This window comes from Antennarius striatus, chromosome 2, assembly GCF_040054535.1.
Source record: "Antennarius striatus isolate MH-2024 chromosome 2, ASM4005453v1, whole genome shotgun sequence".
Lineage (NCBI taxonomy): Eukaryota > Metazoa > Chordata > Actinopteri > Lophiiformes > Antennariidae > Antennarius > Antennarius striatus.
The window spans coordinates 22073388-22098099 of record NC_090777.1 but is presented as its reverse complement, the minus strand read 5'-3'; the positions used below and the strand labels follow the sequence as shown (position 1 = coordinate 22098099).

Here is a 24712-nt window from a genome sequence, read left to right as displayed (position 1 = left end):
CAATGGTTTTATCTTTGGCTGCAATAGTCACATGTTTAACTTTATCCAATCAGCTTCTAGATCTCCATGTTCATCAGCTTCTTAGGATGCTGATGGTGTGTTCATTTTAACACCACCTATAGGTTCTGGACCAGGATGTCTGGTTCTGGTGCTGCTTTAGGGGCTTCCTCTCTGTCTGATCAATGAGCTGGAATTTTCAGACCTGGGTTATAGTGATAAACAGCTCATGCTGATTGACTTATTACACATCCAATGTGATGACTACTTTATATTTGTCCAGTCCCATTTAGATATTTAGTAGAGTTGATTAGCATTTCTTCATAGAAATCAGGCAGATCTCACTGACCTATTTTTATTCTTTGTCACAAAAACACAAAACTGAAAAGCTAAAACAAACTTTCTAAATCCTTCTTCCTCATCGATGAGCATCTTTGGAAGTTTGATGAGGACATTAAATGGATTTCTGGTTGTTTCTGGTCTCTAATTAAAAGTCTATTGACAGTTATTTTCTCTTTCTCTCTCCAGCTTCTGGTCGTAATGGCTACACCAAAGCAGTTGGTGGGGAGGAGGGAGGAGGTGAGGGTGAGGAAGAGGAGGAGGGAGGTGAGGGGGATGGAGGAGGAGGAAGAAGGGGAGGAGAGGGAAGTGTTGCAGAGTGGGATGAAGAGCTGGATGGGGAGGAAGATGCAGGAGTAAGGATGACGAGGACTGACACACTTCACTCGACCACGAGTTCAACTGGAACACAGAGGAGGAGAGGACAACATGCTAAGAAACAGGTGAGACAAAATGCTAAAAAACATGTGAGACAACATGCTAAGAAACATGTGAAACAGCATGCTAAAAAGCATGTGAGACAAAATGCTTAAAAGCAGGTGAGACAATATGCTAAGAATCAGTTGAGACAACATGCTAGAGGAATCAGGTGAAACAACATGTTGAGAAACATGTGAGACAACATGCTAAAAAACAGGTGAGACAACACGCTAAGAATCAGTTGAGACAACACGCTAAGAATCAGTTGAGACAACACACTAAGATTCAGGTGAGACAACATGCTACGAAACAGCTGAGACATCACTCTCACATTAAATCCAATAAATTCAGTATCGATTAGCTCTACGATGATGATGATGATGATGATGATGATGATGATGATGATGATGACGATGATGACGATGATGATGATGATGATGTTACTCCTGTGCTTCAGGTCCAGGGCAGTAATCAGGTCCAGCGGGCTCCTAGAGCGTTATTCTGTCTCAGACTCAACAACCCAATCAGACGAGCTGCTCTTTCTATCGTTGAGTGGAAGTATCCTTTACTCTGATTGGCTCGGCTAAGTTATTAACTGGAATTATCTCACATTAAATACCATTATGTATCTGATTTCCATTCTAACTTATGTGTAGCATCATTCATTCATCTTCCAACCCGCTTAATCCGCTAAGGCAGGTCGCAGGGTAGCCAGTGCCTATCCTGGCAGTCTCAGGGCGTGAGGTGGGGGACACTCCGGGCACGACGCCAGTGTACAGTACAGTATGTGTAGCAGTACATTCAAATTTTGTGTTGCTCATTACATTACATATTTGTCAGCTGTCAGGAAATGTGTCAGTGCACAGTCAACATTAGCTAATGCTCATGTTTTCAGTCAAGTTTTTTTTTTTTCTTAAATCCATCACAGACAGGGACACGCTCTCCTGGTGAAGATTTATTCCTGATTTTACCTCCAAAGATATGTTTTTATTTCTGTAGTAATTAAAAGATAATTAGACATTAACGCATTATGAGAAAAAATGGTATTAGCTGGATTGTGTGTTCATGTTTTAGACCTTAATGTGTCTCTCAGACCATTTGATATCTTCATTCTATTAGCCATCTTTGCAAATTGTGTTGCTCTGGGTGTTTCCAAACCATTTCCTGAGGATGACTCCAACTCAACCAACCATGACCTGGTGAGATTAAATACACTAACAAACACTAACAAAAAAACTAAAAGAACAAATTTAATGTATGAACAAAAAGCAGGAGAAAAGAAATGAAATATGGTTTTAGTTGTGAGGTGAGCAGACGCAGGTGGTGTTAGCATCTTGCCTCTGGTTAACGTTTTTGTTCCTCTGTCAGGTGTATTTAATGTTTGGCCATGTCGTGTCTCATCACAATAATGTGGTTAACAGCTTATATTCAACTGATACGTCAAAGTTTTAAGATTTTTCTGTCTCAAGATGATTGTATGTTAGCAATTTTCATGCTAAGCTGGGCTAGAGAGAGAAAATGGCTGTTGTCTGCTTTCCTCCACATTTTTGTTTCCTCCCAGAGCAGGAAGTAAACATCTTTCAGCTTCCAAATTAGCATAGCTAACATCAGTGTAGAGTTTACTGCATTTACATGTCAACATGTGTAAGAATAACTGAGGGTGTCAGCACAATTTAAGGAGGAGATTTTTTACACAATTTACCTGCCCCCCTCCACTCTACTGATGATGTTATCAGTCGAACAATGATGTCACCCACTGCTACTGCTTCAGCATCATGTCTATAATGCTTTGTTTTAGGAACAAGTAGAGTATGTGTTCCTCATCATCTTCACTGTGGAAACCTTCCTGAAGATCCTAGCCTACGGTCTGGTGATGCACCCCAGCTCCTACATCCGCAATGGCTGGAACCTGCTGGACTTCGTCATTGTCATTGTTGGGTTGGTTCTCTCTTTAAATTTGGTTTACTCTCTTCATTCTCTTCACACTTGGACACTTCTTGCCCTCTGTGATTGCCATTATTACTTCATACCCTATTCCCCCTGTTCCCGGGTTCTATATTCTTGTCCTCCTTTGCTCTCTCTGCTGAGTTTGTTTATTGGGAGCAGTGTTCTGGCAGTTAGTCGGTTCATAGCTTTGTGTCTTGTGGTCAGTGGAGGAACAAACCCTTGAGCAACGCCTCCGTTTGTCCCGTTTAGTGTTTTATGGTTGAGTCTTTGTGACAGCTGATTGTGAGCAGTGTTCTCTCCACCATCGCTCGATTAACCTCAGCTCTAACAAACACGCTCAAACTACGACTCAAACCTGCCTTTCTGATGATGAGGAGGACCATTTTAAACAAAGCTTTAAACTAGTCCTACAGCAGCAGTAGTGTGAGCATTGGGGTTACCTGCTCAGGTCTGATCCCCGTCTTTTCCCTCCAATGTTTCTGTTCTCACTGCGGAAGGCTGACATGACGTGGTATGACTTTGGGGTAATGATGATGAGGAAGCCTGTTGTCATGGTAAGAATGCCTTGGGACTCTTCTTCCTCACAGTCAAAGATGATGCAGGGAAAGGCTGCCAAATAGACACTTTCTTTTAGGATGACAATATAAGAGATGGATGGACGGACGGACGGACGGACGGACAGACAGACAGACAGACAGATAGGTTAGCTTTGAGTCAATATGCTGAGGATGTCATTCTTTCCATCTCTCCATCACACATCAGGTCTTTGTTCTTTTTAATCTTCATACAGAAGATTGTTATCAATAGTGTTGCTCTGTTATTTTTGTTGTACAGTTTATTCAGCGTTGTCTTGGAGACGATGACACATAAATCTGGTGAACAAGCAACCACTCATCATGTACCAGGAAAACCGGGAGGCTTGGATGTCAAAGCTCTGAGAGCCTTTAGAGTTTTGAGGCCCCTGAGACTGGTATCTGGAGTCCCCAGTAAGTCTACTCGACAGATCAATGTGAGTCCTGTGTTGTTACACATGTGTAGAGTTGTGTGTTTCTGTCAGGTCTGCAGATCGTGTTGAACTCCATAATGAAGGCCATGGTTCCACTGCTGCACATCGCTCTGCTGGTCCTCTTTGTTATCATCATCTATGCCATCATTGGTCTGGAGCTCTTTATTGGACGCATGCACAGGACCTGCTACTACATAGGAAAAGGTAAACAGCTATTAATATGTTCATTAATTCATCTATTATTTGTTACAACTTATTAAGTTTAGGGTTACAGTTAATTACAACTCAAATGGATCAATACCAAACATAATTTAGATGGAATCATCTTCTTTCACAGATAATTATGTGGAGGACGACCCGGTTCCATGTGCGTTTGCCGGTCATGGTCGTCAATGCATGGTTAATGGCTCAGAGTGTCGGGGGAAGTGGGATGGTCCCAACGGAGGAATCACCAACTTCGACAATTTCTTCTTTGCTATGTTGACGGTGTTCCAGTGCATCACGATGGAGGGATGGACCGACGTCCTCTACTGGGTAACCGGCTTTGTTCATTAGGCTTCATATTGCTGCAAAGGGCCTCCTGTCTCACTTTCTTTCTAAAGTTTCCTGTTATCTTTGCAGATGAATGACGCCATTGGTTTTGAGCTGCCTTGGGTTTACTTCGTCAGTCTGGTGATCTTTGGGTCGTTCTTTGTTCTCAATCTGGTTCTGGGAGTTCTCAGCGGGTTTGTGATCTCTTCCTTCAAGCATGTTATATCTCCAGAGGTGAGATGAGACCCAATGATGGTGAATGTTGTGTGAACGTTGCAGAGAGTTCAGTAAGGAAAGGGAGAAGGCGAAGGCTCGAGGAGACTTCCAGAAACTGAGGGAGAAGCAGCAGATGGAGGAGGACCTGTGTGGATACATGGACTGGATCACTCAGGCTGAAGACATGGACGAATTGGACGAGGACGGAAATCATCGTAAGACTTAAACAATGTGTCGTCACGGGTCGACTAGATGTGTACATCGTGTTGTATGTCTGAGTGTATGTTCCTCTGAGTTAGCAGAGTTGACGTTCATCTATTTAGAGTTGATCAGTAGTAACAAATAAAAGCAAGGAGTCCACTTGATCGGCTGGATCAATCCTATGCACAGCTGACTTTATTCCCACCATCATATAAACGCTAAAGCCAAGCTCAGAGAGCAAGAGATGAAACATCCAGAGTTTAAATATCAGAAATGTTTCATATAATACAGACTTTCAGACATTTGGAGTCGATGTTGTCTCGGACCAGAACTCTCCTTGGTCTGGATTTCCAGCAGTCTGAGGCCACAGCTAGCATGCTACTAGCATGGCTGGTTAAGTACAGAATTTCAATTCTTAGTTTTACCAGTAGTTCAAATCTGCTTTTACAACACATTTCGGCTCTAATCAAATGAAATTTTTCCTTATTAGCCAGTCGGTTTTTAGCCTTACAAAATCTGCAAATAGCAACGTATCTTGGATGTCTTGTTCCTGGATTTCTTGATCCTGAATGTGCTGAATCAGTGGTTGGTGAACGTCTGTTTTTTTCTCTCCTCAGTGAACGAAATGTAACGCTTCACTGCTGAACTGTCTGCCTACCTGTCTGTGATTCTACCTGTCTGTGGTTCTACCTGTTCGTCTACCTGTCTGTGTGTCAGGTCCATCCCTTGGTGATCTGTCTGATAAGAAGAGAGGGAAGTTTGGATGGTTCAGTCACTCCAATGAGACCCATGGTGAAACTTGCTCTTTATTATCATGTGTGTGTGTGTGTGTGTGTGTGTGTGTGTGTGTGTGTGTGTGTGTGCGTGCGTGCGTGCGTGCGTGTGTGTATGCTTGTGTGTGTGTTACCACTAACAGTCTAAATGTAGATAGTGTTCAGTGTGTCCTCGTTAAAATCTGGGTCTCTGTCCTCATCTCTCTGACCTGGTTCGTCGTATAATCACTGCGTCTGATCAGCTGAGTTGAACGTTAAAATTAAACAACACGCCAAACTCTTTAGGCTTTCTTATTTTGGCAGGCTAAGTCTGGAAGTTTAAATATAAAATGTGAAAGTAAATGAAGAACCTTAGTATACGACTCATAATCGTATTGGTGTCATTAGTAGATTGATCATCAATGTGTCATCAATATTACTGTAGAATATGCTGTGAAAAGTCATCTGGTCTCATCGTTTGTTAACAGCTTTGACTTAATGTAAACAACTGTCTGTCTGCCTGTCCATCCGTCTTTCTGTCTGTCTGTGTCTGTCTGTCTATATTTGTCTGTCTGTCTGTCTGTCCATCTGTCTGTCTGTCCATCTGTCTGTCTGTTTCTCTGGCTATCCATCTGTCTGTCTGTCTACCAGCGAGTCTTCCTGCCAGTGAGACAGCGTCTGAGAACACAGTGAACATTGATGAAGATCATGCTAACTGCTGCCAGGCCTGCTGGTTAGTCCCTGTGATATATTATTATTTTAGGATGTTTACAGACTTTTAAATATGTTTACAGGATGTTTACATATATGTAAGACTTTTAAAAAAACCTTTACAGGATGTTTACAGATAATTATGGACAATTATAGATGTTTACAAAATGTTCACAGAATATTTATGTTTGTTAAGAGATGTTTTCAAATTATTTACAATTGTTTATAGAATTTAGAAAAATTTTGACAGATATAACGTCTTCAATTGATTCTCGTTTTAGCTCCCGCATGATGAAGATCAGCTGCTGGTGAGTTCACTGACTGTCAGACAATCAGTTTCACCTTTCCTCCTCTTTAACTCCAGCTTCTTCTTCCTCTCTCAGTCGGATGTTACGTCGTTGGAACAGAGTTTGTCGTAGGAACTGTCGTACCGCCGTTAAATCAGTGACTTTCTATTGGCTGGTTCTGCTTCTTGTCTTCCTCAACACCTCCCTAAGCGCCTCCGAGCACTACAACCAACCCAATTGGCTGACAGAAGTGCAAGGTAGCAAGACAGTGGAGAAAATAGTCAAAAGATCTTCCCTTTAAATTACAGTCTCTCAGTTTTTACACCACATCACTGATGTTGATGTCAATAATATGTGATATACGGAGTCATACAACACATGGATTCACATTTGATATAGAATACTATCAGTTCATGTATGTTTGGAATGTTTTTGTGCAGACATTGCCAACAAGGTGCTGCTGTCTCTGTTCACTGTGGAGATGCTGCTGAAGATGTACAGTCTGGGATTGGCTCACTACTTTGTGGCGTTCTTCAACCGCTTCGACTGTTTCGTGGTTTGTGGTGGGATTGTGGAGACTATCCTGGTGGAACTGGGCATCATGCCCCCGCTGGGCATCTCGGTGCTGCGCTGTGTCCGCTTGCTCCGGATCTTTAAGGTGACACGGTAAGGAATTACACATGAGCCAGGTGTTCACGCTACTTTGCCTCCTCCTGACATCATTCTCTGTCTGCTCAGCCATTGGACGGCCCTGTCCAATCTGGTGGCCTCCCTGCTGAACTCCATGAAGTCCATTGCTTCCCTGCTGCTGCTCCTCTTCCTCTTCCTCATCATCTTCGCTCTGCTTGGCATGCAGCTGTTTGGAGGAAAGTTCAATTTTGACGAAACACAGACGAAGCGGAGCACCTTTGATGCCTTCCCACAGGCACTGCTCACCTGCTTCCAGGTAACACACCTGAGTGCAATTTCTAATGCTCACCAGCAGGTGTGAACGGTAAGGACATAATATCAGCTGTTAAAGATAATGTTACGTAATGCCGCTAATGTTAGCTATCATAGCTAATGTTAGATAATCAGCTAATGTCAACAATGAAAGCTAATATTGGATAATGTTGCTAATGACAGCTATTAAAGCTAATGTTCGATAATACAGCTAATGTCAGCTATCATAGCTAATGTTAGTTAATACAACTAATGTCAGCTTTCATAGCCAATGTTGGGTAATGCCACTAATGTCAGTTATGAAAGGTAATGCTGCTAATGTCAGCTATGAAAGCTAATGTTGGATAATACATCTAATGTCATCTATCATAGCTAATGTTAGATAATATCACGGCTAATGTTAACTATCAGAGCTAACCTTGGAATGAAATTTGTCTTCAGTGGTTTCTACAGTAAAAATTTTGTTGGTGTTAGCTGCTGTAGCACCAAGTTTTAATGTGATTGGATGATGATCAGCTGATCAGTGATGTCACTGCGTGTAGATCTTGACGGGTGAGGATTGGAATGTGGTGATGTATGATGGCATCATGGCGTACGGCGGCCCTGTGTTTCCAGGGATGATCGTCTGCATCTACTTTGTCATCCTCTTCATCTGTGGTAACTGTATCCTTCATCTACAGGAACTACAGAGTACTGATTGTCACACAGTGAAAATACTGCATCATTGTTAGAGGGAGATGATATCAGGGTAAATGTGAGGGGGCATTAAGTGATAAATGGTGAAAAGGCAGTTCTTAGCATGTGTCAGACATCTTGCTGAATGTGTTCTTGGCCATTGCTGTGGACAACCTGGCAGGAGGAGACGGAGACAAGAAGAAGAAAGAGTGAGTGATGACCAGAGTAGAAAAACAGACAATGAACAGTAGAGGAAGAAGGAGAGGAGTCTCACATCCTGTTTGTTTCTCCAGTAAACAGACGCAAGGAGCTGAGGAGGAGGAGGAGGCTGAGGAAGAAGTGAAGGTGAGGCAGAAGGTTGGACTGCATTCAGTTTTATCAGTGTGGTGTCCATCATTCTCCATGTCTGTCTCCTTAGGTGGACATTGATGAAGACACCGAGTATGAGGATGAGGAGGAGCTTCCTGAAGGAGAAGATGGTCAGTTCAGCAGATCAAGAATAACTCCCTCAAAGAATGAAAGGAAACAGCAGAAGATAAAACAAATTAATCCTTTCTTCTCATTTCTTCCTTTCTCTTGTCCCCTTTACTGCTCTCCTCCTGTCAGATGGAGGGGTCCAGTTAAAGATGGCCGACCTGGCTCCTCCCAAAGAGAAAGTTCTTCCAATCCCAGAAGGCAGTGCGTTCTTCTGCCTCAGCAAGACAAACCCGTAAGTCTGTGTTGCAGTTCTTAGCATTGTCTTAGATGTTTCTGACTCCACCTCCAGCTTGGCGTTCGCCCAAGATGTCATGAAGCGAGATCAGGTTATGTTTTTCTGAGGGGAGTAAGCTGAGGTCCTAAACAGAGGCCACCAATTTGTTAAGGGATGGGAAATGTCAGTATCAGATCAACGGGTGGTTAAATGAGCTCAGCAGTCATGATGGTGTTGTATCGCACCATCATGGTGAAGAAGGAGCTCTCTGGATCTACCAGCCCTGCTCCTTCACACCCAAAGGAGAACATCTGGGGAGGAGCGTCTGGCTAGACCCACAGCTGAAGCTTCCCTCTGGAGATTTTCTGAGGAACTGGGAGGAGAATCCCAGAGTAGATCCAGAACCCATCTGGACTGGGAATGCCTCAAGATCCACCAGGAGGACCCGATCAGTCTACTGACATCAATGCAAATCCCGATGGATGGATGGATGGATGGATGGATGGGTGGATGGATGGGTGATGGATGATGGATGAATGTATGGACGATACATTCAGATGTTACTGTGTTTGCCTGGATGTGATGTGATATTGCTCAAACGTGATTGGCCAATACTCTTCTAACTACATCCTGTGTCCTGATGCTGTTGTCTGACGCTTGGATTTTGTCTCTGTACACATATTTGAACTTTTCTCTCTTTCCAGCATCCGTGTGGCCTGTCACACACTGATCCACCACCACATCTTCACCAACCTCATCCTTGTCTTCATCATCCTCAGCAGCTGCTCATTGGCTGCCGAGGATCCAATCAGAGCTCACTCCTTCAGGAACAACGTGAGTATCTAAACTACATTATCTTATAAGTTGAGTTCTGTTTCCAAAGCTGCTATTTTTATTTTTATGTTATTCAATTAATTTTGATTAATATTAAGTATGAATATAAAAATTCATGTGGGGGCAGTACCAGGTTAACGTTAACCTGAACTATTCTGGGTTGCTGTAAATGTACAAAAAACAGTTTCAATGTGCATCTCCATCCGCAACAAGCCTGCTGCTGATACCTTTGAGGTTCGTATCATAAATTAAACTCTTGCTGAAATGAGTGAAGTAAAATATTTAGGTATAATCTTGGATAAAAACCTAAAACTTGAAAAACAGGTAAAGCATATATGTAAGAAGATTAAACCCAATCTAAATTGTTTTCGTCATATTAGAAGGGACCTATCAGCCAAAACTGCACTACTGTACATGCATGTCATGATTTTCTCATACCAATCATATAGTATTACAACATGGTCACAATCCTCTCAAACTGTCTTAAAACCAATGAAGTCATTATACAAACAGCCTATAAAAATCCTTGATCAAAAACCGAGATGATGATGAAAACCAAAAAATGAGATGGCACCTTTGTGGTATCCTAAAAAAACACAACCTTCTTACGTTTGAAAATTATGTAATCTTTTCTACTATCAAATTGGTTTTTAAGTGTTTGCATGGTCATGTTTCACCTCTGTTCTCTGGACTGATTAATAGACTCCCGAGCTCTGGTAGAGCAACCACACGAGCCTCAGCAAATGGCAAATGTATTGTTCCCAGATATAACAACTCTTTCGGACAGTCTGCCTCCTCAGTAAAGGGAGCAAACCTGTGGAACTCTTTGTCCACGGTTCTAAAACTAGAGACAGATGGTGGTGTGTTCTACAGAGGGCTCAAACTATGGTCAAAATCAAATCAACTGTGCTCACATGTATAGCCTCTGACTGGTTACTAAATTATGTTTACTTTTGTGCTGAAGGTTTTGTAATGTACTGAAACGCTGCTCTAAATATTAACAGAATGTATTTTATCTTTTGTACTTGATTGGGTGTTTATTTTTAACCATAGTGGTACTGTTTTGCTATTTGTATTCTCTTTTTTTAGAAAAGTCTCCCATGGACAAGTGGTGAAAATTAGCACTCATGCTAACACACTGTAAACCGATGCATCTACAAGTTGTGCAACTGTGCAATGAGCAATGTTTTTGATATGTCCACGTCAAATAAATAAACATAAAATAAACATAAACACTAAACCCACAGCTGAAAATAAAATAACACGTTATAGTTTATGCTGAATATTTACATCCATTGTGTAGATTTATATTTAGCGTGTTTCTGTCTCAGTTGCGTATTTCTTTTCCTCATGTAGATTCTGGGTTATGCCGACTACGCCTTCACCTCCATCTTCACTGTGGAGATTCTATTAAAGGTAAGAACATCGCTCAACTGAAGTAACAGATTTTTATCTTCTCTTGTTTAAATGCTGAGGCTATGTCTCTGCACCAGATGACGGTCCACGGCGCCTTCCTCCATCAAGGGTCGTTTTGCAGGAACTGGTTTAACTTGTTGGATCTGCTGGTCGTCAGCGTCTCTCTGGTCTCCTTCTTCCTCCAGTCAGTATCAGTATTAATTTCTCAGTGTTAGCATTGTTTACCTAACAGCATGTAAGCCGAACAACTGTAAGAATCGCTCAGCAGCCTCACCTGCTCTTCATTGGCTGCAGCTCCAGCGCAATCTCTGTGGTGAAGATCCTCAGAGTTCTCCGAGTGCTCAGACCCCTGAGGGCCATCAACAGAGCCAAAGGACTGAAGGTAAAAGATACAGGCCAGGTCCCCCACAGGCCGGGTCCACCACGGACTGGGCCCACATCAGAATCATCAGTAAACCTGAACAGAATTACCATTTCCCAACCACTTTACAGTTTTTGCTGCTGAGAGCAGAACACTCCGCTATTTGGAATTATGTTGGGTTACGTAAGACAATGTGAACGGAACCAAAAAACGGAACCAGTAAACTGATATTCTGAGTAAAAAGGAGACGAAATTGTCAAGTTAATTTGTCAGAAGTTACAAAAATTAATTGAAACTATATTTGATTCTCAGGGGTTCAACTTCCTGTTTAAAGCAGCTCATAGCGCCCCCTGCTGCTGGGAGTCATCGAGCACAGCATGGGGGAAGATTGTGACAAAAATCACAGGACTTTTTTTTTTTTAACCTTCGTCACATGCTTTTTTTCTGGAGCATGATTTTCTGGTACCATGTTCCGTGCTTATAGCATATTTAGAAAATATGTTTGGTTTGATTGACGTCTGAAAGAAGAGAACATGCTCCACATTAAGCCAAGCACTGGCTTAATTAACCAGTAATTAAATCTGGAGAATAAGTTAGACAAAAGTAACAGGATAAAACATAGCTTCTAAGGAGTGAGTGTGATGGATGTGTGTTGCAGCACGTGGTCCAGTGTGTGTTCGTGGCCATCAGGACCATCGGAAACATCATGATTGTCACAACACTGCTGCAGTTCATGTTCGCGTGCATCGGGGTCCAGCTCTTCAAGGTGAGGCCAGAGGAAACATTTGGTTTCTACTTCATGCTTCCTTCACACGTCATGATCTATAAATTCAGGTTTTAAGTTATTTGATGATGAACATTTGATTGGTAACATCTCTTTGAGGACCGACCAGTGATTTGATCTGACACTTGTCTCCTTGTCATTGCAGGGTAAATTTTATCGTTGCACAGACGAAGCTAAACACACTCCTGAACAGTGCAAGTAAGGTTTCTAACCCTATACCACTTTCACTTTCAATTCTGCTATTGCATAATCTTTACTATTGTCCACCAGAGGGCGCCATTTCCATTTCTTCATGATTCTATTGGCTCAATTGGTTCTGTGAAGGAACATCTGAGTTATACTCCCACACAGTTTGAAACCATGAAGCTAGAAATGATATCTATGTCTTTATCTTTATGGGTTTATATTCATGTTTATGCATCAGTCATGAGAAAAAAGATCTAAATCATACACATCATTCTCCTCCTCTCTCGCATGTTGTATGTGGAGTATACTGTATGTTTATGTGCATACTCAAGTCCTCAGAATAACAGTATTAATTATTAATTCTGTGTGTGTGTGTGTGTGTGTGTGTGTGTGTGCGTGTGCGTGTGCGTGTGCATGTGCATGTGTGTTTGTGCTTACACACAGAGGGACCTTCGTTGTCTATAAGGACGGAGACGTGAACCATCCGATGGTCAGGGAGAGGATCTGGCACAATAGTGATTTTAACTTTGATAACGTGCTGATGGGGATGATGGCGCTCTTCACTGTCTCTACCTTCGAGGGCTGGCCGGCGTGAGTATTCAAATTAAACTTTATTAGAACCTTAACAGACCAACGGGAGACTGTTTACCCGTCTCTGTCCAGTTTGCTGTACAAAGCCATCGACGCCAACGGGGAGAACTCCGGGCCCATCTACAACTACCGAGTGGAGATCTCCATCTTCTTCATCGTCTACATCATCATCATCGCCTTCTTCATGATGAACATCTTTGTTGGTTTTGTCATCATCACCTTCAGGGAGCAGGGAGAGCAAGAGTACAAGAACTGTGAACTGGACAAGAACCAGGTAAAAACTCACCTGGTCTCTGCAGGAGTAGTTCTTATATGTGTAAAACATGATGTCACTCACTCTGATGTCATCAGCAATAAACATCATGTAGATAAGTCACATAAAGACACTTAGAATGATTAGGTTTAAACCATTTGTTATGCTTATCCCATTGTTCCCTACCAATAAGTTCAAGATCTGCTCGAATAGATAAACCACCAAGGGACTGAATCTTCTGGTCCCAGGTAGAACTGGAACCAAGACCCATCCTCCCATGGAATTTACTTGACATCTGTTCAGTCCTTAATCCTTTTGACCACCAACATGTGGGTCCGTGATGGGTCCATAATAAGTCCATGGTGAGTCCACAGTGGGTCCATGGTGAGTCCATGGCGGGTCCATGATGAGTCCATGGCGGGTCCATGGTGAGTCCATGGTGGGTCCATGATGGGTCCATGATGGGTTTGTCGTGGACAGATGACTCTTTTAGAGCTAGTTTTATAAAGCAGGATGTGAAGAAGTATGAGGAAGATGATTTCCTTGTCCAACAAGTTTTGGACAAGGTGGCAGGAGACAACATCCGTAACACAAACACGGCAGATTAGGAAGGTAAAAGTAGTAGTAGTAATAGTAGTAGTAGTAGTAGCTTGAATACAAGACAAGGAACAAAATTAATATGAAAAGCAAGAAAGGAATGGTTGTACAGTTCCAGCTGATGACTGGAACTGTACAACCATTCCTCTCAACTGGCGTCACCAGGAAACATGACGGGTTTCTGGTGAAGCCCCTCGTCTATATATGGACTCTCGGGTTCAGGTCCAGACTGTTAGAAATACAGTACAGAGTTTTACCTTCTCTGTTTGTGTGCAGCGTCAGTGTGTGGAGTATGCCCTGAAGGCTCAGCCACTCAAACTCTACATCCCAAAGAATCCAGTTCAGTACAAGTTCTGGTCCATCATCAACTCGACGGGATTCGAGTATGTCATGTTTGTCCTCATCCTGCTCAACACCGTTACGCTGGCTGTTCAGGTCAGAACAACAATTCCAATTTAAAGACTGACTGAACTGTTGCATCGGCAAACTTTTAATTGTTATTTATTGTCTGTTGTTTGTTTTTGTCTGGTGCTTCAGCACTATGAACAGTCTAAGACCTTCAGCTACGTCATGGACATCCTCAACATGGTTTTCACCGGACTCTTCACGGCAGAAATGCTGCTGAAGCTGCTGGCACTCAGACTCAGGGTAAGACAACCAGACACAATGCAGACCACGCCCCCATCACATCAATCAATCATTTAACCTTTATTTGTATAGCGCTTAATGACATCTGCAGACATTCTGTTACGAACGGATGAAGGATTGTCAGTTCATTAGTAGAGGTTTTAAACTACCACAGTGTGAAACAGCCAGCACCAGAAAACAGGTGTTTCAGGTTCTGTAAATAATCCACAGATTGATTTGACTCAGAGTCAAACTTTGAGTCATTAATGTGACATTAGGGTTGAGCCAGGTACTTGTTTCAGACATGTATCCGGTACGGATAAAGCATTTTTGTGTACGAGCATGTTACGAATAAAACTCGTCAATACTCGGGCTCGTGCCGAAGGAAAATCCTCATAACCAGCGTTCCATAACGTTTTTTGAGCCACGGACCGATTTCATCTAAGACAACATTTTCACGGACCGGCCTTCATTTGCTCAATAATCGTTAACGACGCCAGGACAGCTGTAGTCTAACAATAAATCACCGCAGTGGTTTTATGTAAAATGCAGACATCAACAGATAACAAACAAACCTGTTTTTCATAAATTGATAATCAACATCTCTGTAAAAGAAATAATTGTCAGGAATAATTATATTCAAAAGTCGATTCAAGTGACTGCATTGATGAGATTTATTTTGAAATATAGCGACTTATTTCATTTCCAATAAAATGGTGAACAAGTCAGTCAAATAAGACATTAAAAACCAGTTAAAAAATTGTTTAGGACATACAGCAGCAAATAGCTGCACCTCACCTCCGACTGGACTACGATCGAAACAATATTTAATTAATAAACGAAGACGAACATCGGAGCTTAAATATCTGCTTCGAACTTCAGATGAGGAAATAATCCGCTCTGTTCGCACTGACTGCACCGGCACAATGAATTTAGCCAGTTTTTAATGTCAGGTATTTTAATATGCGTGTTGACTTCTTTCTAAGATGGCAAAGTGATCAAGTGATCAGGTTTCCTTGATGAGGCTCAGAATGGCTTATTGACATAACAATAGGGGCCATTCAAAGGTAGTCAGGAAGTCATGAATGCAATCATGACTGTCTGAGCAGCACGGCCCTATCTAGTGGACGGATTGCGCAACTACAGACGCTGCAGTTTATCAAATAAATTTTATTTATTTTTATTGTGTGCGCCTTATAATCCGGTGCGCCTTATATATGAAATACATTATAAAACAAACCAATTATTGAGGGTGTGCCTTATAGTCCAGTGCGCCTTATAGTGCGGAAAATACTGTACTTGCTCATCCCTATGTGGCATCATCATCATCATCTCTCTCACACTCTGTCTTTCTCTCACTCTCTCTCTCTGTCTCTCTCTCTTTCTCTCTCTCCCAGCATTACTTTGTAGATGCCTGGAACTCTTTCGATGCTCTGATCGTGGTCGGTAGTGTGGTCGACATCGTGGTCACAGAGTTTAGCGTGAGTCAATGATACATTTGATAACCTGACAACAATCAAATATAAGCAGACTGATCATCAGCATAAAATGGCTCACTGCCCCAGCTGGTCGGGATAAGAAATGTCTCTCTTCTGGCTTTAGCTGTCTATCCATCTCTATCTACCTGTCTCTCTCTACCTCAGAGCGGGGAGGACAGTTCTCGAGTATCGATCACCTTTTTCCGTCTGTTTCGAGTGATGCGATTGGTCAAGCTGCTGAGTAAAGGGGAGGGAATCCGTACGCTGCTGTGGACGTTCATTAAATCGCTGCAGGTCTGAGGGTGTAGCAAACCATTGTGGAATGGGTGGGGCTAACCGAGCAGATCACAGCAGTCTGACCTGATCCCGTTTCTCTTGCAGGCTCTGCCATACGTCGCTTTGCTCATTGCCATGATCTTCTTCATCTACGCCGTCATTGGGATGCAGGTGAAAACATGGGTTGTCCTTCAGGTTGGAACTCACCCCAACGTTCCTCTTAACGTTTGAAAAAGATGAATACAAATTTTCAAAAACATAAAATGACTCATTGCAACTTCTGCAACACAATCCATAACAGGCTACCCCGAACTGATTTGAAAAATATTTACATCGTTTTAACATAAAATCTCTACCTAAGCCACAGAGCTGATAGTGCTAGCGCTAGTTCAGGTTTTATATATCGTTCATGTTGTATAAATTACTTAAGCAGAACATAGAGAAGCTTGCTGTATCACGTAGCTACACAATGGTTGTACATTCAGTGTCAACAAACATTTCCAACCAATGGGAAAATTAGTTTGATGTCTACAACTGGTTTTCTTTCAGTCATGACAAAGTTAATCAAAAATATCTTCTCTGTCTGCCGGCCTGTTTGTCTGTCTGTTTGTCCATCTGACAGACGTTTGGAAAGATAGCGATGCAGGATTACACTCAGATCAACAGAAACAACAACTTCCAGACGTTTCCTCAGGCTGTTCTCCTCCTCTTCAGGTTGGATCTTTCTCTCTGCTCCTATTCTTCTATCACCTGAAAAGACCAGTATAACTTCTATTCAAACTGAGTGTGTGTATGTGTTTGTGTTTATGTGTGTGTGTGTGTGTGTGTGTGTGTGTGTGTGTGTGTGTGTGTGTGTGTGTGTGTGCGTGTGTGCGTGTGTGCGTGTGTGCGTGTGTACGTGTGTAGGTGTGCTACAGGTGAGGCGTGGCAGGAGATCATGCTGGCCAGTCTTCCAGGTAAACGCTGTGACCCGGAGTCTGATTACGAACCTGGAGAGGAGTTCAGCTGCGGCAGCAACTTCGCCATCGTATATTTCATCAGCTTCTTTATGCTGTGTGCTTTCCTGGTCAGAACATTTACTAACACTTGTCTTTCTGCGAGACCCGCCATATGCCAATACTGTATCCACCAGTGTTCCTTTCACTGACCCATCATAATACAGGGTTGAATTAAGGTCTTCTCAAAAGTAGGAAGACACTCACTGACTGTCTCTGTCTCCTCCAGATCATTAACCTGTTTGTCGCCGTCATCATGGACAACTTTGACTACCTGACACGTGATTGGTCGATTCTAGGACCGCATCATCTGGATGAGTTTAAGAGGATCTGGTCCGAATATGATCCAGAAGCCAAGTACGTTGGTGATCTCCTCCAAACTCACATTTCATCACTGTACCGTCAGGTCACAGTGGTTAGCCTAGCTTAGCATGAAGCCTAGCATAAAAAAACATGCTGCCAATGATTTAGTTAGTGTCTTCAGTGTCGTTGAAAATAATCTTCAGCATCTTAATTAGAGTATTCCTCTGAGGTGCATCTTTTAAATCTCGTCTTAATACTTACTGTACATACAAAATATTAGCAGATAATTAAATTGTCTGAAATTTCTGGGAAAGAAGTTTATGTTTGTCCCAGAGAAACATGACCAAAGGTAATCAGACCAAAGACGTGAAAATTATAATTTTGAAGTCTTGACTTTCTTGTGAAATTACTGATGTGGACCAATGATTCGGGTTCTTAAAATAGAATTACCAAAGTGTTGGAGCAAATATTGCTTGTGTCCACAGATAGAGGGTTAATTAACATTCATTTATTACCATGTACAATAGCTGCAGTACCATTTGTTAATTGTTGACGTACAGATGTGTGTCATCAGCATAGAAATTTTTTGGTTTTTAGTAGTAGAGTTGATGATTTCTAAAATGTATTAACACTACATTTGTCTCAGGGGTCGGATCAAACACCTGGATGTTGTGGCTCTGCTCAGGAGGATCCAGCCTCCTCTGGGGTTTGGGAAACTCTGTCCTCACAGAGTGGCCTGTAAGGTAAAATATAACTGACCGTGACCTCTAGCCTCATCACCTACCGCTCGAAGAGAAGGCTTGAGGGCTTTGTGGTGTAACCTCCAACTCCTCTGGTCCTTGTTCTCTCTGTCAGCGTCTGGTAGCGATGAACATGCCTCTAAACGCTGACGGGATGGTGACCTTCAACGCCACGCTCTTTGCTCTTGTTCGGACCGCTCTCAAAATCAAAACTGAAGGTACCTGATTGATCATAAATGTGCTTTGCATTCCCATTACAAGGCTGCTCAATAACACCCCCTACATTTTTGTTTGATTACCATTCAAACCAGTTTGTTTCATTAGTTGATGGGTCCTGGTAATAATTGCATCATAGCAGCTGACCTGACCTGTTTTATTTCTGTAATTATGTTGACTCTGATGTGAGAGCAGCTTCATCATAGCTTAATGCTGTCCCTACCCATTGTGTGCTGTTGCTAGGCAACCCTGAGCAGGAGAATGAGGAGCTAAGGGGACTCATCAAGAAGATCTGGAAGAGAATGAAACCAAAACTGCTGGATGAAGTCATACCTCCACATGAAGGTACTAATACTACTGATACTACAACAAACATCACAAGTACTACAAGGATGAGCACTACCACTACAAAGATAGCTGCTACTGCATCTAATATTGCAACTGTTTCACACTGTCTCTCAGAGGAGGAGGTGACAGTGGGGAAGTTCTACGCTACGTTCCTGATCCAAGATTACTTCAGGAAGTTCAGGAAGAGGAAAGAGAGAGGAGAGATGAAAGGAGAGACGGACATCAACAACTCCTCTGCAGTCCAGGTCTGTCTTAAATCCAGAGCTGGTGACTTTGCCAGGGTCAACCCTGCCTCCTGCTGTGACAAGCTCCACCCCCTGTGTCCTGTGTCACAGCATGAACAATAAATGATTGGATAAATATATTATGACTGTATCTGTTATGTGTTGTAGCTTTGTAAAGCTGGCCTGAAGACTCTACAGGATCTGGGTCCAGAGATGCGTCTGGCCCTAAATGAAGACCTGGAGGAGGATGAGGAAGAGGTCATGATGGAGGAAGAGGAGCTGGAGGAGAATGACACATTCAAGGTTTTCATTGTCACTCCGTAGTGTTTAATTAAGTCCTTCTCAGTGAGGTCAGTGATTCATGGAGGAAGAAGTAGTTTATAAACCAGCGTTTCCAGTGCATCCAGCACATTTCCAGTCAGGAGCTGATGGTTGTTGGTTCTCCATAGGGCGAAAATGGATTGGGACCAGAGAGCAGACGAGGCTCCATCCTGACCACGCCCACAGGTAAACCACAACACTGTATCATGATTTCTTCATATTCGCTTTAAAAATGGTGAATGATATGTGGTTAAAGTTCAAATAAAACACATTTGAATGTTGCACTACTCCCTGGTGGTGAAATTAAAAACCCTGGCCCACCTACAGGTCCCGGTGGTGTGATTGGGGACAGCGGCGTGTCAAATGGCGGTCTGATCCACCGCGTCGGTTCTCTCACTAAGATGCCAAATGGCAGCGAACAGGAAGATCGTCTTCGCCGTGACAGCCTGAGGTCATCTGTAAGTTATCATCAGCCCCGCCGGCCATCGGTGAAGCCCAGCCTGTTGGAGCACACCCACCAGAGACCGCCATACTACAAACATGGACGGTAGGAAAATGAACGTGTCACCATGACAACACGCTCCCTGACAAGGAAACATGTTCACACCTTTATTCTGCAGGAGGAATTCAAGAGAGAGATCCTGGAGGAACGGAGACATGGAGGCTTACAGAGAGCAGGGATACTACAGCAGGGAGGAGGACGAGGACAGCATCACCTCCACAGACAGGTGCACACAGACAGAATGGTATACACAGACAGACAGGTATGCACAGACAGACAGGTAAACACAGACAGACAGGTATGCATAGTCAGACATGTACGCACAGACAGAATGGTACGCACAGACAGACAGGTACGCACAGACAGGTACGCACAGACAGGTACACACCGAAACAGGTACACACAAATAGACGGGTACAAACAGACAAGTACAGACAGACAGATAGGTACACACACACCTACGTGTGTGTGTGTGTGTGTGTGTGTGTGTGTGTGTGTGTGTGTCTATGGTTTGTGTGTGTGTATGTATGTGTGTGTGTGTGTGTGTGTGTGTGTGTGTGTGTGTGTGTGTGTGTGTGTGTGTGTGTGTGTGTGTGTGTGTGTGTGTGTGTCTGATGACACTGATGAGCTTCCCTTTACAGAGATCACTATGATGGCCACACCTCCTACACCAACAGTAGCTATGGTAACGACTACAATGAAGGCAGGAGGACAACAAGGAGACGCTTACTTCCTGCCACACCCACAGGTGATGTCATATGATCATGAGCCATTGAGGTAATAAGGTAACTAAACAGGTGTGATATTACCTGGATTAGAGCCACAGGTGAAGGACTTCTGTCAGTTATACAATATTATTGTAATACTACTAGTACTACTACAGTACAAAAACAGTACTACTAGAGTACTACTACAGTATGACTAGAGTACTACTAGAGTACTGCTACTGTCAACTTCTACTATTGGTTGATTAAATACTTTCATTTGGTGTGACTGATTTCATTTTGCTATCATTTGAATGAAACACACCTGAGCTGTCACTCAGTGTGACATCATCACTAACAGATGAGGGGGGTGTTTGTTTTGTTGTGTTTTAGGTCGGAAGCCTTCATTTAATATCCAGTGTCTGAGGAGGCAGGGCAGCAGTGACGACCTGCCGATTCCTGGGACATACCACCCTACCTCACCACCACGACGCACACGCACACAAGTAACACACTCACAGGTAACATTCACACAGATAATATACACACATTTAACATACACACAAGTAACATGCACACAGCTAACATAGACACAGGTGACACACAGAGATAACATATACACAAGTGACATACAAACAGGTGACATACATACAGGTGACATACATATGGGTTACATACCTGTACATGCAGGTGACATACACACAGGTGACAAACAGGCAACATGCATCTTCATATCCCTGTGTCTCAGTGACCCTCTTCTCCTCCTCTTCCTCAGCCGGCATTCAACGGTTACGAACCTCATCATCCCTCCAGTCGTTCGTCAGTCTCCTCCACGCCCTGGGCGAACCCGTGTCCTCGCCGCGGTCGCCTCCTCTACGCTCCTCTGATCCTGGTGGAGGAGGAGAGCAGCCCACCGTGGGGGAGAGGAGGGGATGGAAAGAAGGGAGGAGCAGAAAGAGGTGCAGAGACTGAGTAGAACTCCGAGTGGGCTAACTGCTAGCACCTTAGCATTTCTTTGTGATCAGTCAGTCAGTCCTTTTGATCAAATTTAGCCCTTATTTGATAAAAATTCATGTCATCTTTACATAAAATGAAATTCCTGATATACCTTAAATGTCTGTATCATGCTAATCCTTTAGCACACATTAGGAGCTTCATGCTGACTTGTCAATATAGCCTTTAATGTTGTTTTAAAGAACATGAGGTAAGTCTTAAAAATACAACTTTCATGGGTGTTAGGTATGGGTCAGAACATTATTATGGAAACAGATGTTAATTTGTTAAAATGCTAAAACAATTTAACGCCACTTACCTGACAACGTCCATCCATCAGGTGTCAGCGTGACTGGTGCAGCACCCAGACCAGCCTGGTATGGTGCTCCTGCAGGGACATCAGGTAGGAAGATAAACATGTTTACACAATTATCTGAGATGTTAAAAAAAAAAAACACAACATGACCGCTAATCATCTGTGTGACAACGTCATGTGATTGTTGTGTTGTAGCTCCTCCCCCTTACAGAGCGTACTCCACCCTCAGAGTTCCCTCTCAGCTCGGCGCTCAGCTCTCAGAGAAACGAGGCTCAGCCGATAGTCTGGTGGAAGCGGTGAGGCTTGATTAATTTATTAATCGACTGATAAGTGATATTGATTGTTGACTACCTGTCAAGCTGTTGTTGCTGAATCTTCTCGTGGCGCTGCAGGTTCTGATCTCAGAAGGTCTTGGCCTTTATGCCCGGGATCCAAAGTTTGTGGCATTTGCAAAACGGGAGATCGCTGATGCGTGTCACATGACGGTGGATGAGATGGAGTCGGCTGCCAATGACCTGCTCGGCGCCGGGAGCCACGGGTTCCTCAGCAATGACGTCGACCCTGCTGCACTTTACAGTGACGAGGAGCCAATCAGGACAGGGCGTGATGAAGATGAGCTGGCAGATGAGATGACATGTGTGACGTCCTTCTGATGGACTGAAGCTCTGGACCCATCAAAGAGCAGATGAGATGGTGTGAAAGGAGGAATAAAGTAAAGAACAATAAAAAGTAAAGATGTTAGGAAGACATAGACAACTGTGCTAAAGGTTAAAGAATAACCTGATGCAAGAAACGAACGAAAAATCGTTTCGAAATCGAAAAATGAGTTTTACTTCATCTGAGAGATAGGAGGACAAAAACAGAAGAAGAAAAGAACTGATCAAAGGGAAGAGGAAGGAAGGATGTACTGAGGAAGAGGAAGAAGATAAGGCGACAACTAAGCTAGCCATTATCTGAACTGGCTTATGTAAAACTGGTGGAAAAGGCCCACCAGCAGTCAGCTCGTTACCATGGTGACACTCGTTATCATGGTGTCAGTCTTTACCCACAATGCATTTGTGAGTCAACAGGTACACAACAGGTGGTACAACTGTTGATTTATCACAGCTGCTGTTAATAAGGTAAGCAAAGGATTAACTTTGCACTAGGGCTTGTTGGTCTGACATGATAACAGTGGTAACCACAGCTAACCTAGTATGATAGCTCCAATGTAAAGTCAAACAAACAGAATGAGTGAGCTAGCTGACACGGAAGCGAAATAAGTAAAGTTAGCTGTACCATTTCCCCAGCACGCTAGCATTGGCTGTGATTTGTCTCATACGTGATCCATCAAATAATACTTCAAGACAATAAGTGAAAAGCACAAGAAAACTAGGCTAATATGTTAGACAGTGACCGCCATGTTTGTAATTCAGAGCCCAAGAACATAAATTTAACATCTATTTAGCATTTTAAGGCTGATGTAAATAAAGTTTTCAGAGCTGTTGAGTGAGATTCTGTCAGCGCTGACCTGCTGTCATGTTTTTTTAATGATGTGTTAAAGGACCTCATCTGTGGCTCTGAGAGCTCCGAGGACGTTTGTGTCATGTTTTGTATTCTCATTCAGTCGAAAAACTGAAAAAAAGTTGTTAACACGGGAAATCTGGAGTTTTTAGTTTCCTTTTTTCTAATGTTTCATATTTTTACTTTTTCATTCTTTAAGAGAACAGTGGATCCATTCTTCTCACCAGCAAACGGTCTGTGGCGAAAAGATCTCATTTCATCTCAATCTCTGTGTTTCCATCTAAACTACTTTATAGATGAGCACCATAAACTTAGCATTACACGCTAACACACATCCCTGCTAACATTTTAATGCTCATAACTATCTAAACAGTCTTTGACACCTGACACATTTTTAGGTTTTCTTCTTTCTTTTCGGAGTTTGAACAATTTCCCAGAGGTCAAGGGCTTAAAAACTTTGTTTACCTCAAATAAAGACTGAAAACAAACTTCTGTCTTACATTTTTCAGGAATTTTTATTTCTTCAGTCTTCAAATCAGCCCAAAAATATTTTGAGCTCATTTGCTGCTGGTAGTGACTGGAATTATCTCACCCTGACCTGCTAAGAAACTACAGAATTTATTGACACTATAGCATACATTGTACTTCATATATTATGAAGCCTCATGTGTTGTAATTGTACTTTTCAAATAAAATAAATACATGATCAAATAAAAATGTCTACAAAACTTTTACTGAAATGACAGCTGGCCCTGGAAGCTAGTAGCTAACTAGCACGGAGAGCCCTAGAGAAAGCAACATGTAGATTTTAAATTATTTTACAGATGAACAGTAAGAGATTGGCGTTACAAACTAACGCACGGCTCAGCTAACATTTTGACACCTGTCACACCTTCAGTCGCAACTTGAGCTCCACCAATCAGGGCTGGAGGGGGAAAAAAGCACATAAATAGGAAGTTATGTGATCAGGAAGTCGAGTGATCAGAAGTTCAGTTCAGTTTTTTTTAAATTATTCATTATATTGAATCACTTGAATCGCTTACGGCGATTTAAGTGACCTGATTCATATAAATCGCAACTTCTTTTCTGTACTTTTCATCCGAATTTAGAGAGGCTTCAGGAAAAACCTGTCTTGCTCCATCTAGTGGTCATTCGTGGTACATCGGTTTTTTTCTCCAGGCTCTCTGGCTTCCTTCTACCTCCATAAACATGGACCTTAGGTGAATTGATCAATCCAAATTGTCCATTGATGTGAGTGTGTGTGAATGGCTTTTTGTCTATGTTTTTCTTTGTTATCCAGCTGGGATAGGTGCCAGCAACCCCTGTGACCCACAAGGCGGAAAACTGGCTGAAGAAAAATGGATAGACGGATGGATGGTCTTATTGATTAATAACTTTTCATTTTTAATATTGATTCCTGTAATGATTT

The 24712-nt window shown here is 42.6% G+C and overlaps 1 protein-coding gene across 1 annotated transcript; it reads left to right on the top strand.

Moving 5' to 3' along the window:
- Positions 1-657: 657 nt before the first annotated feature.
- Positions 658-23913, top strand: cacna1fb (calcium channel, voltage-dependent, L type, alpha 1F subunit). Its single transcript, XM_068325524.1, has 50 exons — positions 658-779; positions 1214-1314; positions 1850-1955; positions 2555-2694; positions 3538-3689; positions 3761-3913; positions 4047-4243; positions 4331-4434; positions 4520-4671; positions 5375-5449; positions 6061-6142; positions 6402-6428; positions 6504-6664; positions 6848-7073; positions 7146-7353; positions 7892-8012; positions 8158-8233; positions 8318-8369; positions 8443-8503; positions 8631-8733; positions 9420-9549; positions 10906-10965; positions 11043-11149; positions 11260-11347; positions 11985-12092; positions 12256-12308; positions 12741-12887; positions 12960-13161; positions 14014-14172; positions 14275-14385; positions 15762-15845; positions 16008-16136; positions 16224-16289; positions 16741-16832; positions 17025-17184; positions 17343-17470; positions 18063-18159; positions 18272-18374; positions 18616-18717; positions 18835-18965; positions 19113-19247; positions 19394-19451; positions 19593-19812; positions 19886-19993; positions 20409-20515; positions 20865-20992; positions 21247-21430; positions 21805-21867; positions 21976-22076; positions 22173-23913. The coding sequence occupies exons 1-50, from the start codon at positions 699-701 to the stop codon at positions 22431-22433; spliced, it is 6000 nt and encodes a 1999-aa protein (XP_068181625.1). The 5' UTR covers positions 658-698; the 3' UTR covers positions 22434-23913.
- Positions 23914-24712: the final 799 nt, after the last annotated feature.

Bases quoted from the DNA above. Each gene is read 5' to 3' on its own strand.
- cacna1fb (XM_068325524.1), top strand. From the start codon at position 699: ATGACGAGGACTGACACACTTCACTCGACCACGAGTTCAACTGGAACA. The intron at 8,370-8,442 runs GTGAGGCAGAAG...CTGTCTCCTTAG, and splicing joins AGGCTGAGGAAGAAGTGAAG to GTGGACATTGATGAAGACAC. The intron at 14,173-14,274 runs GTCAGAACAACA...CTGGTGCTTCAG, and splicing joins CCGTTACGCTGGCTGTTCAG to CACTATGAACAGTCTAAGAC.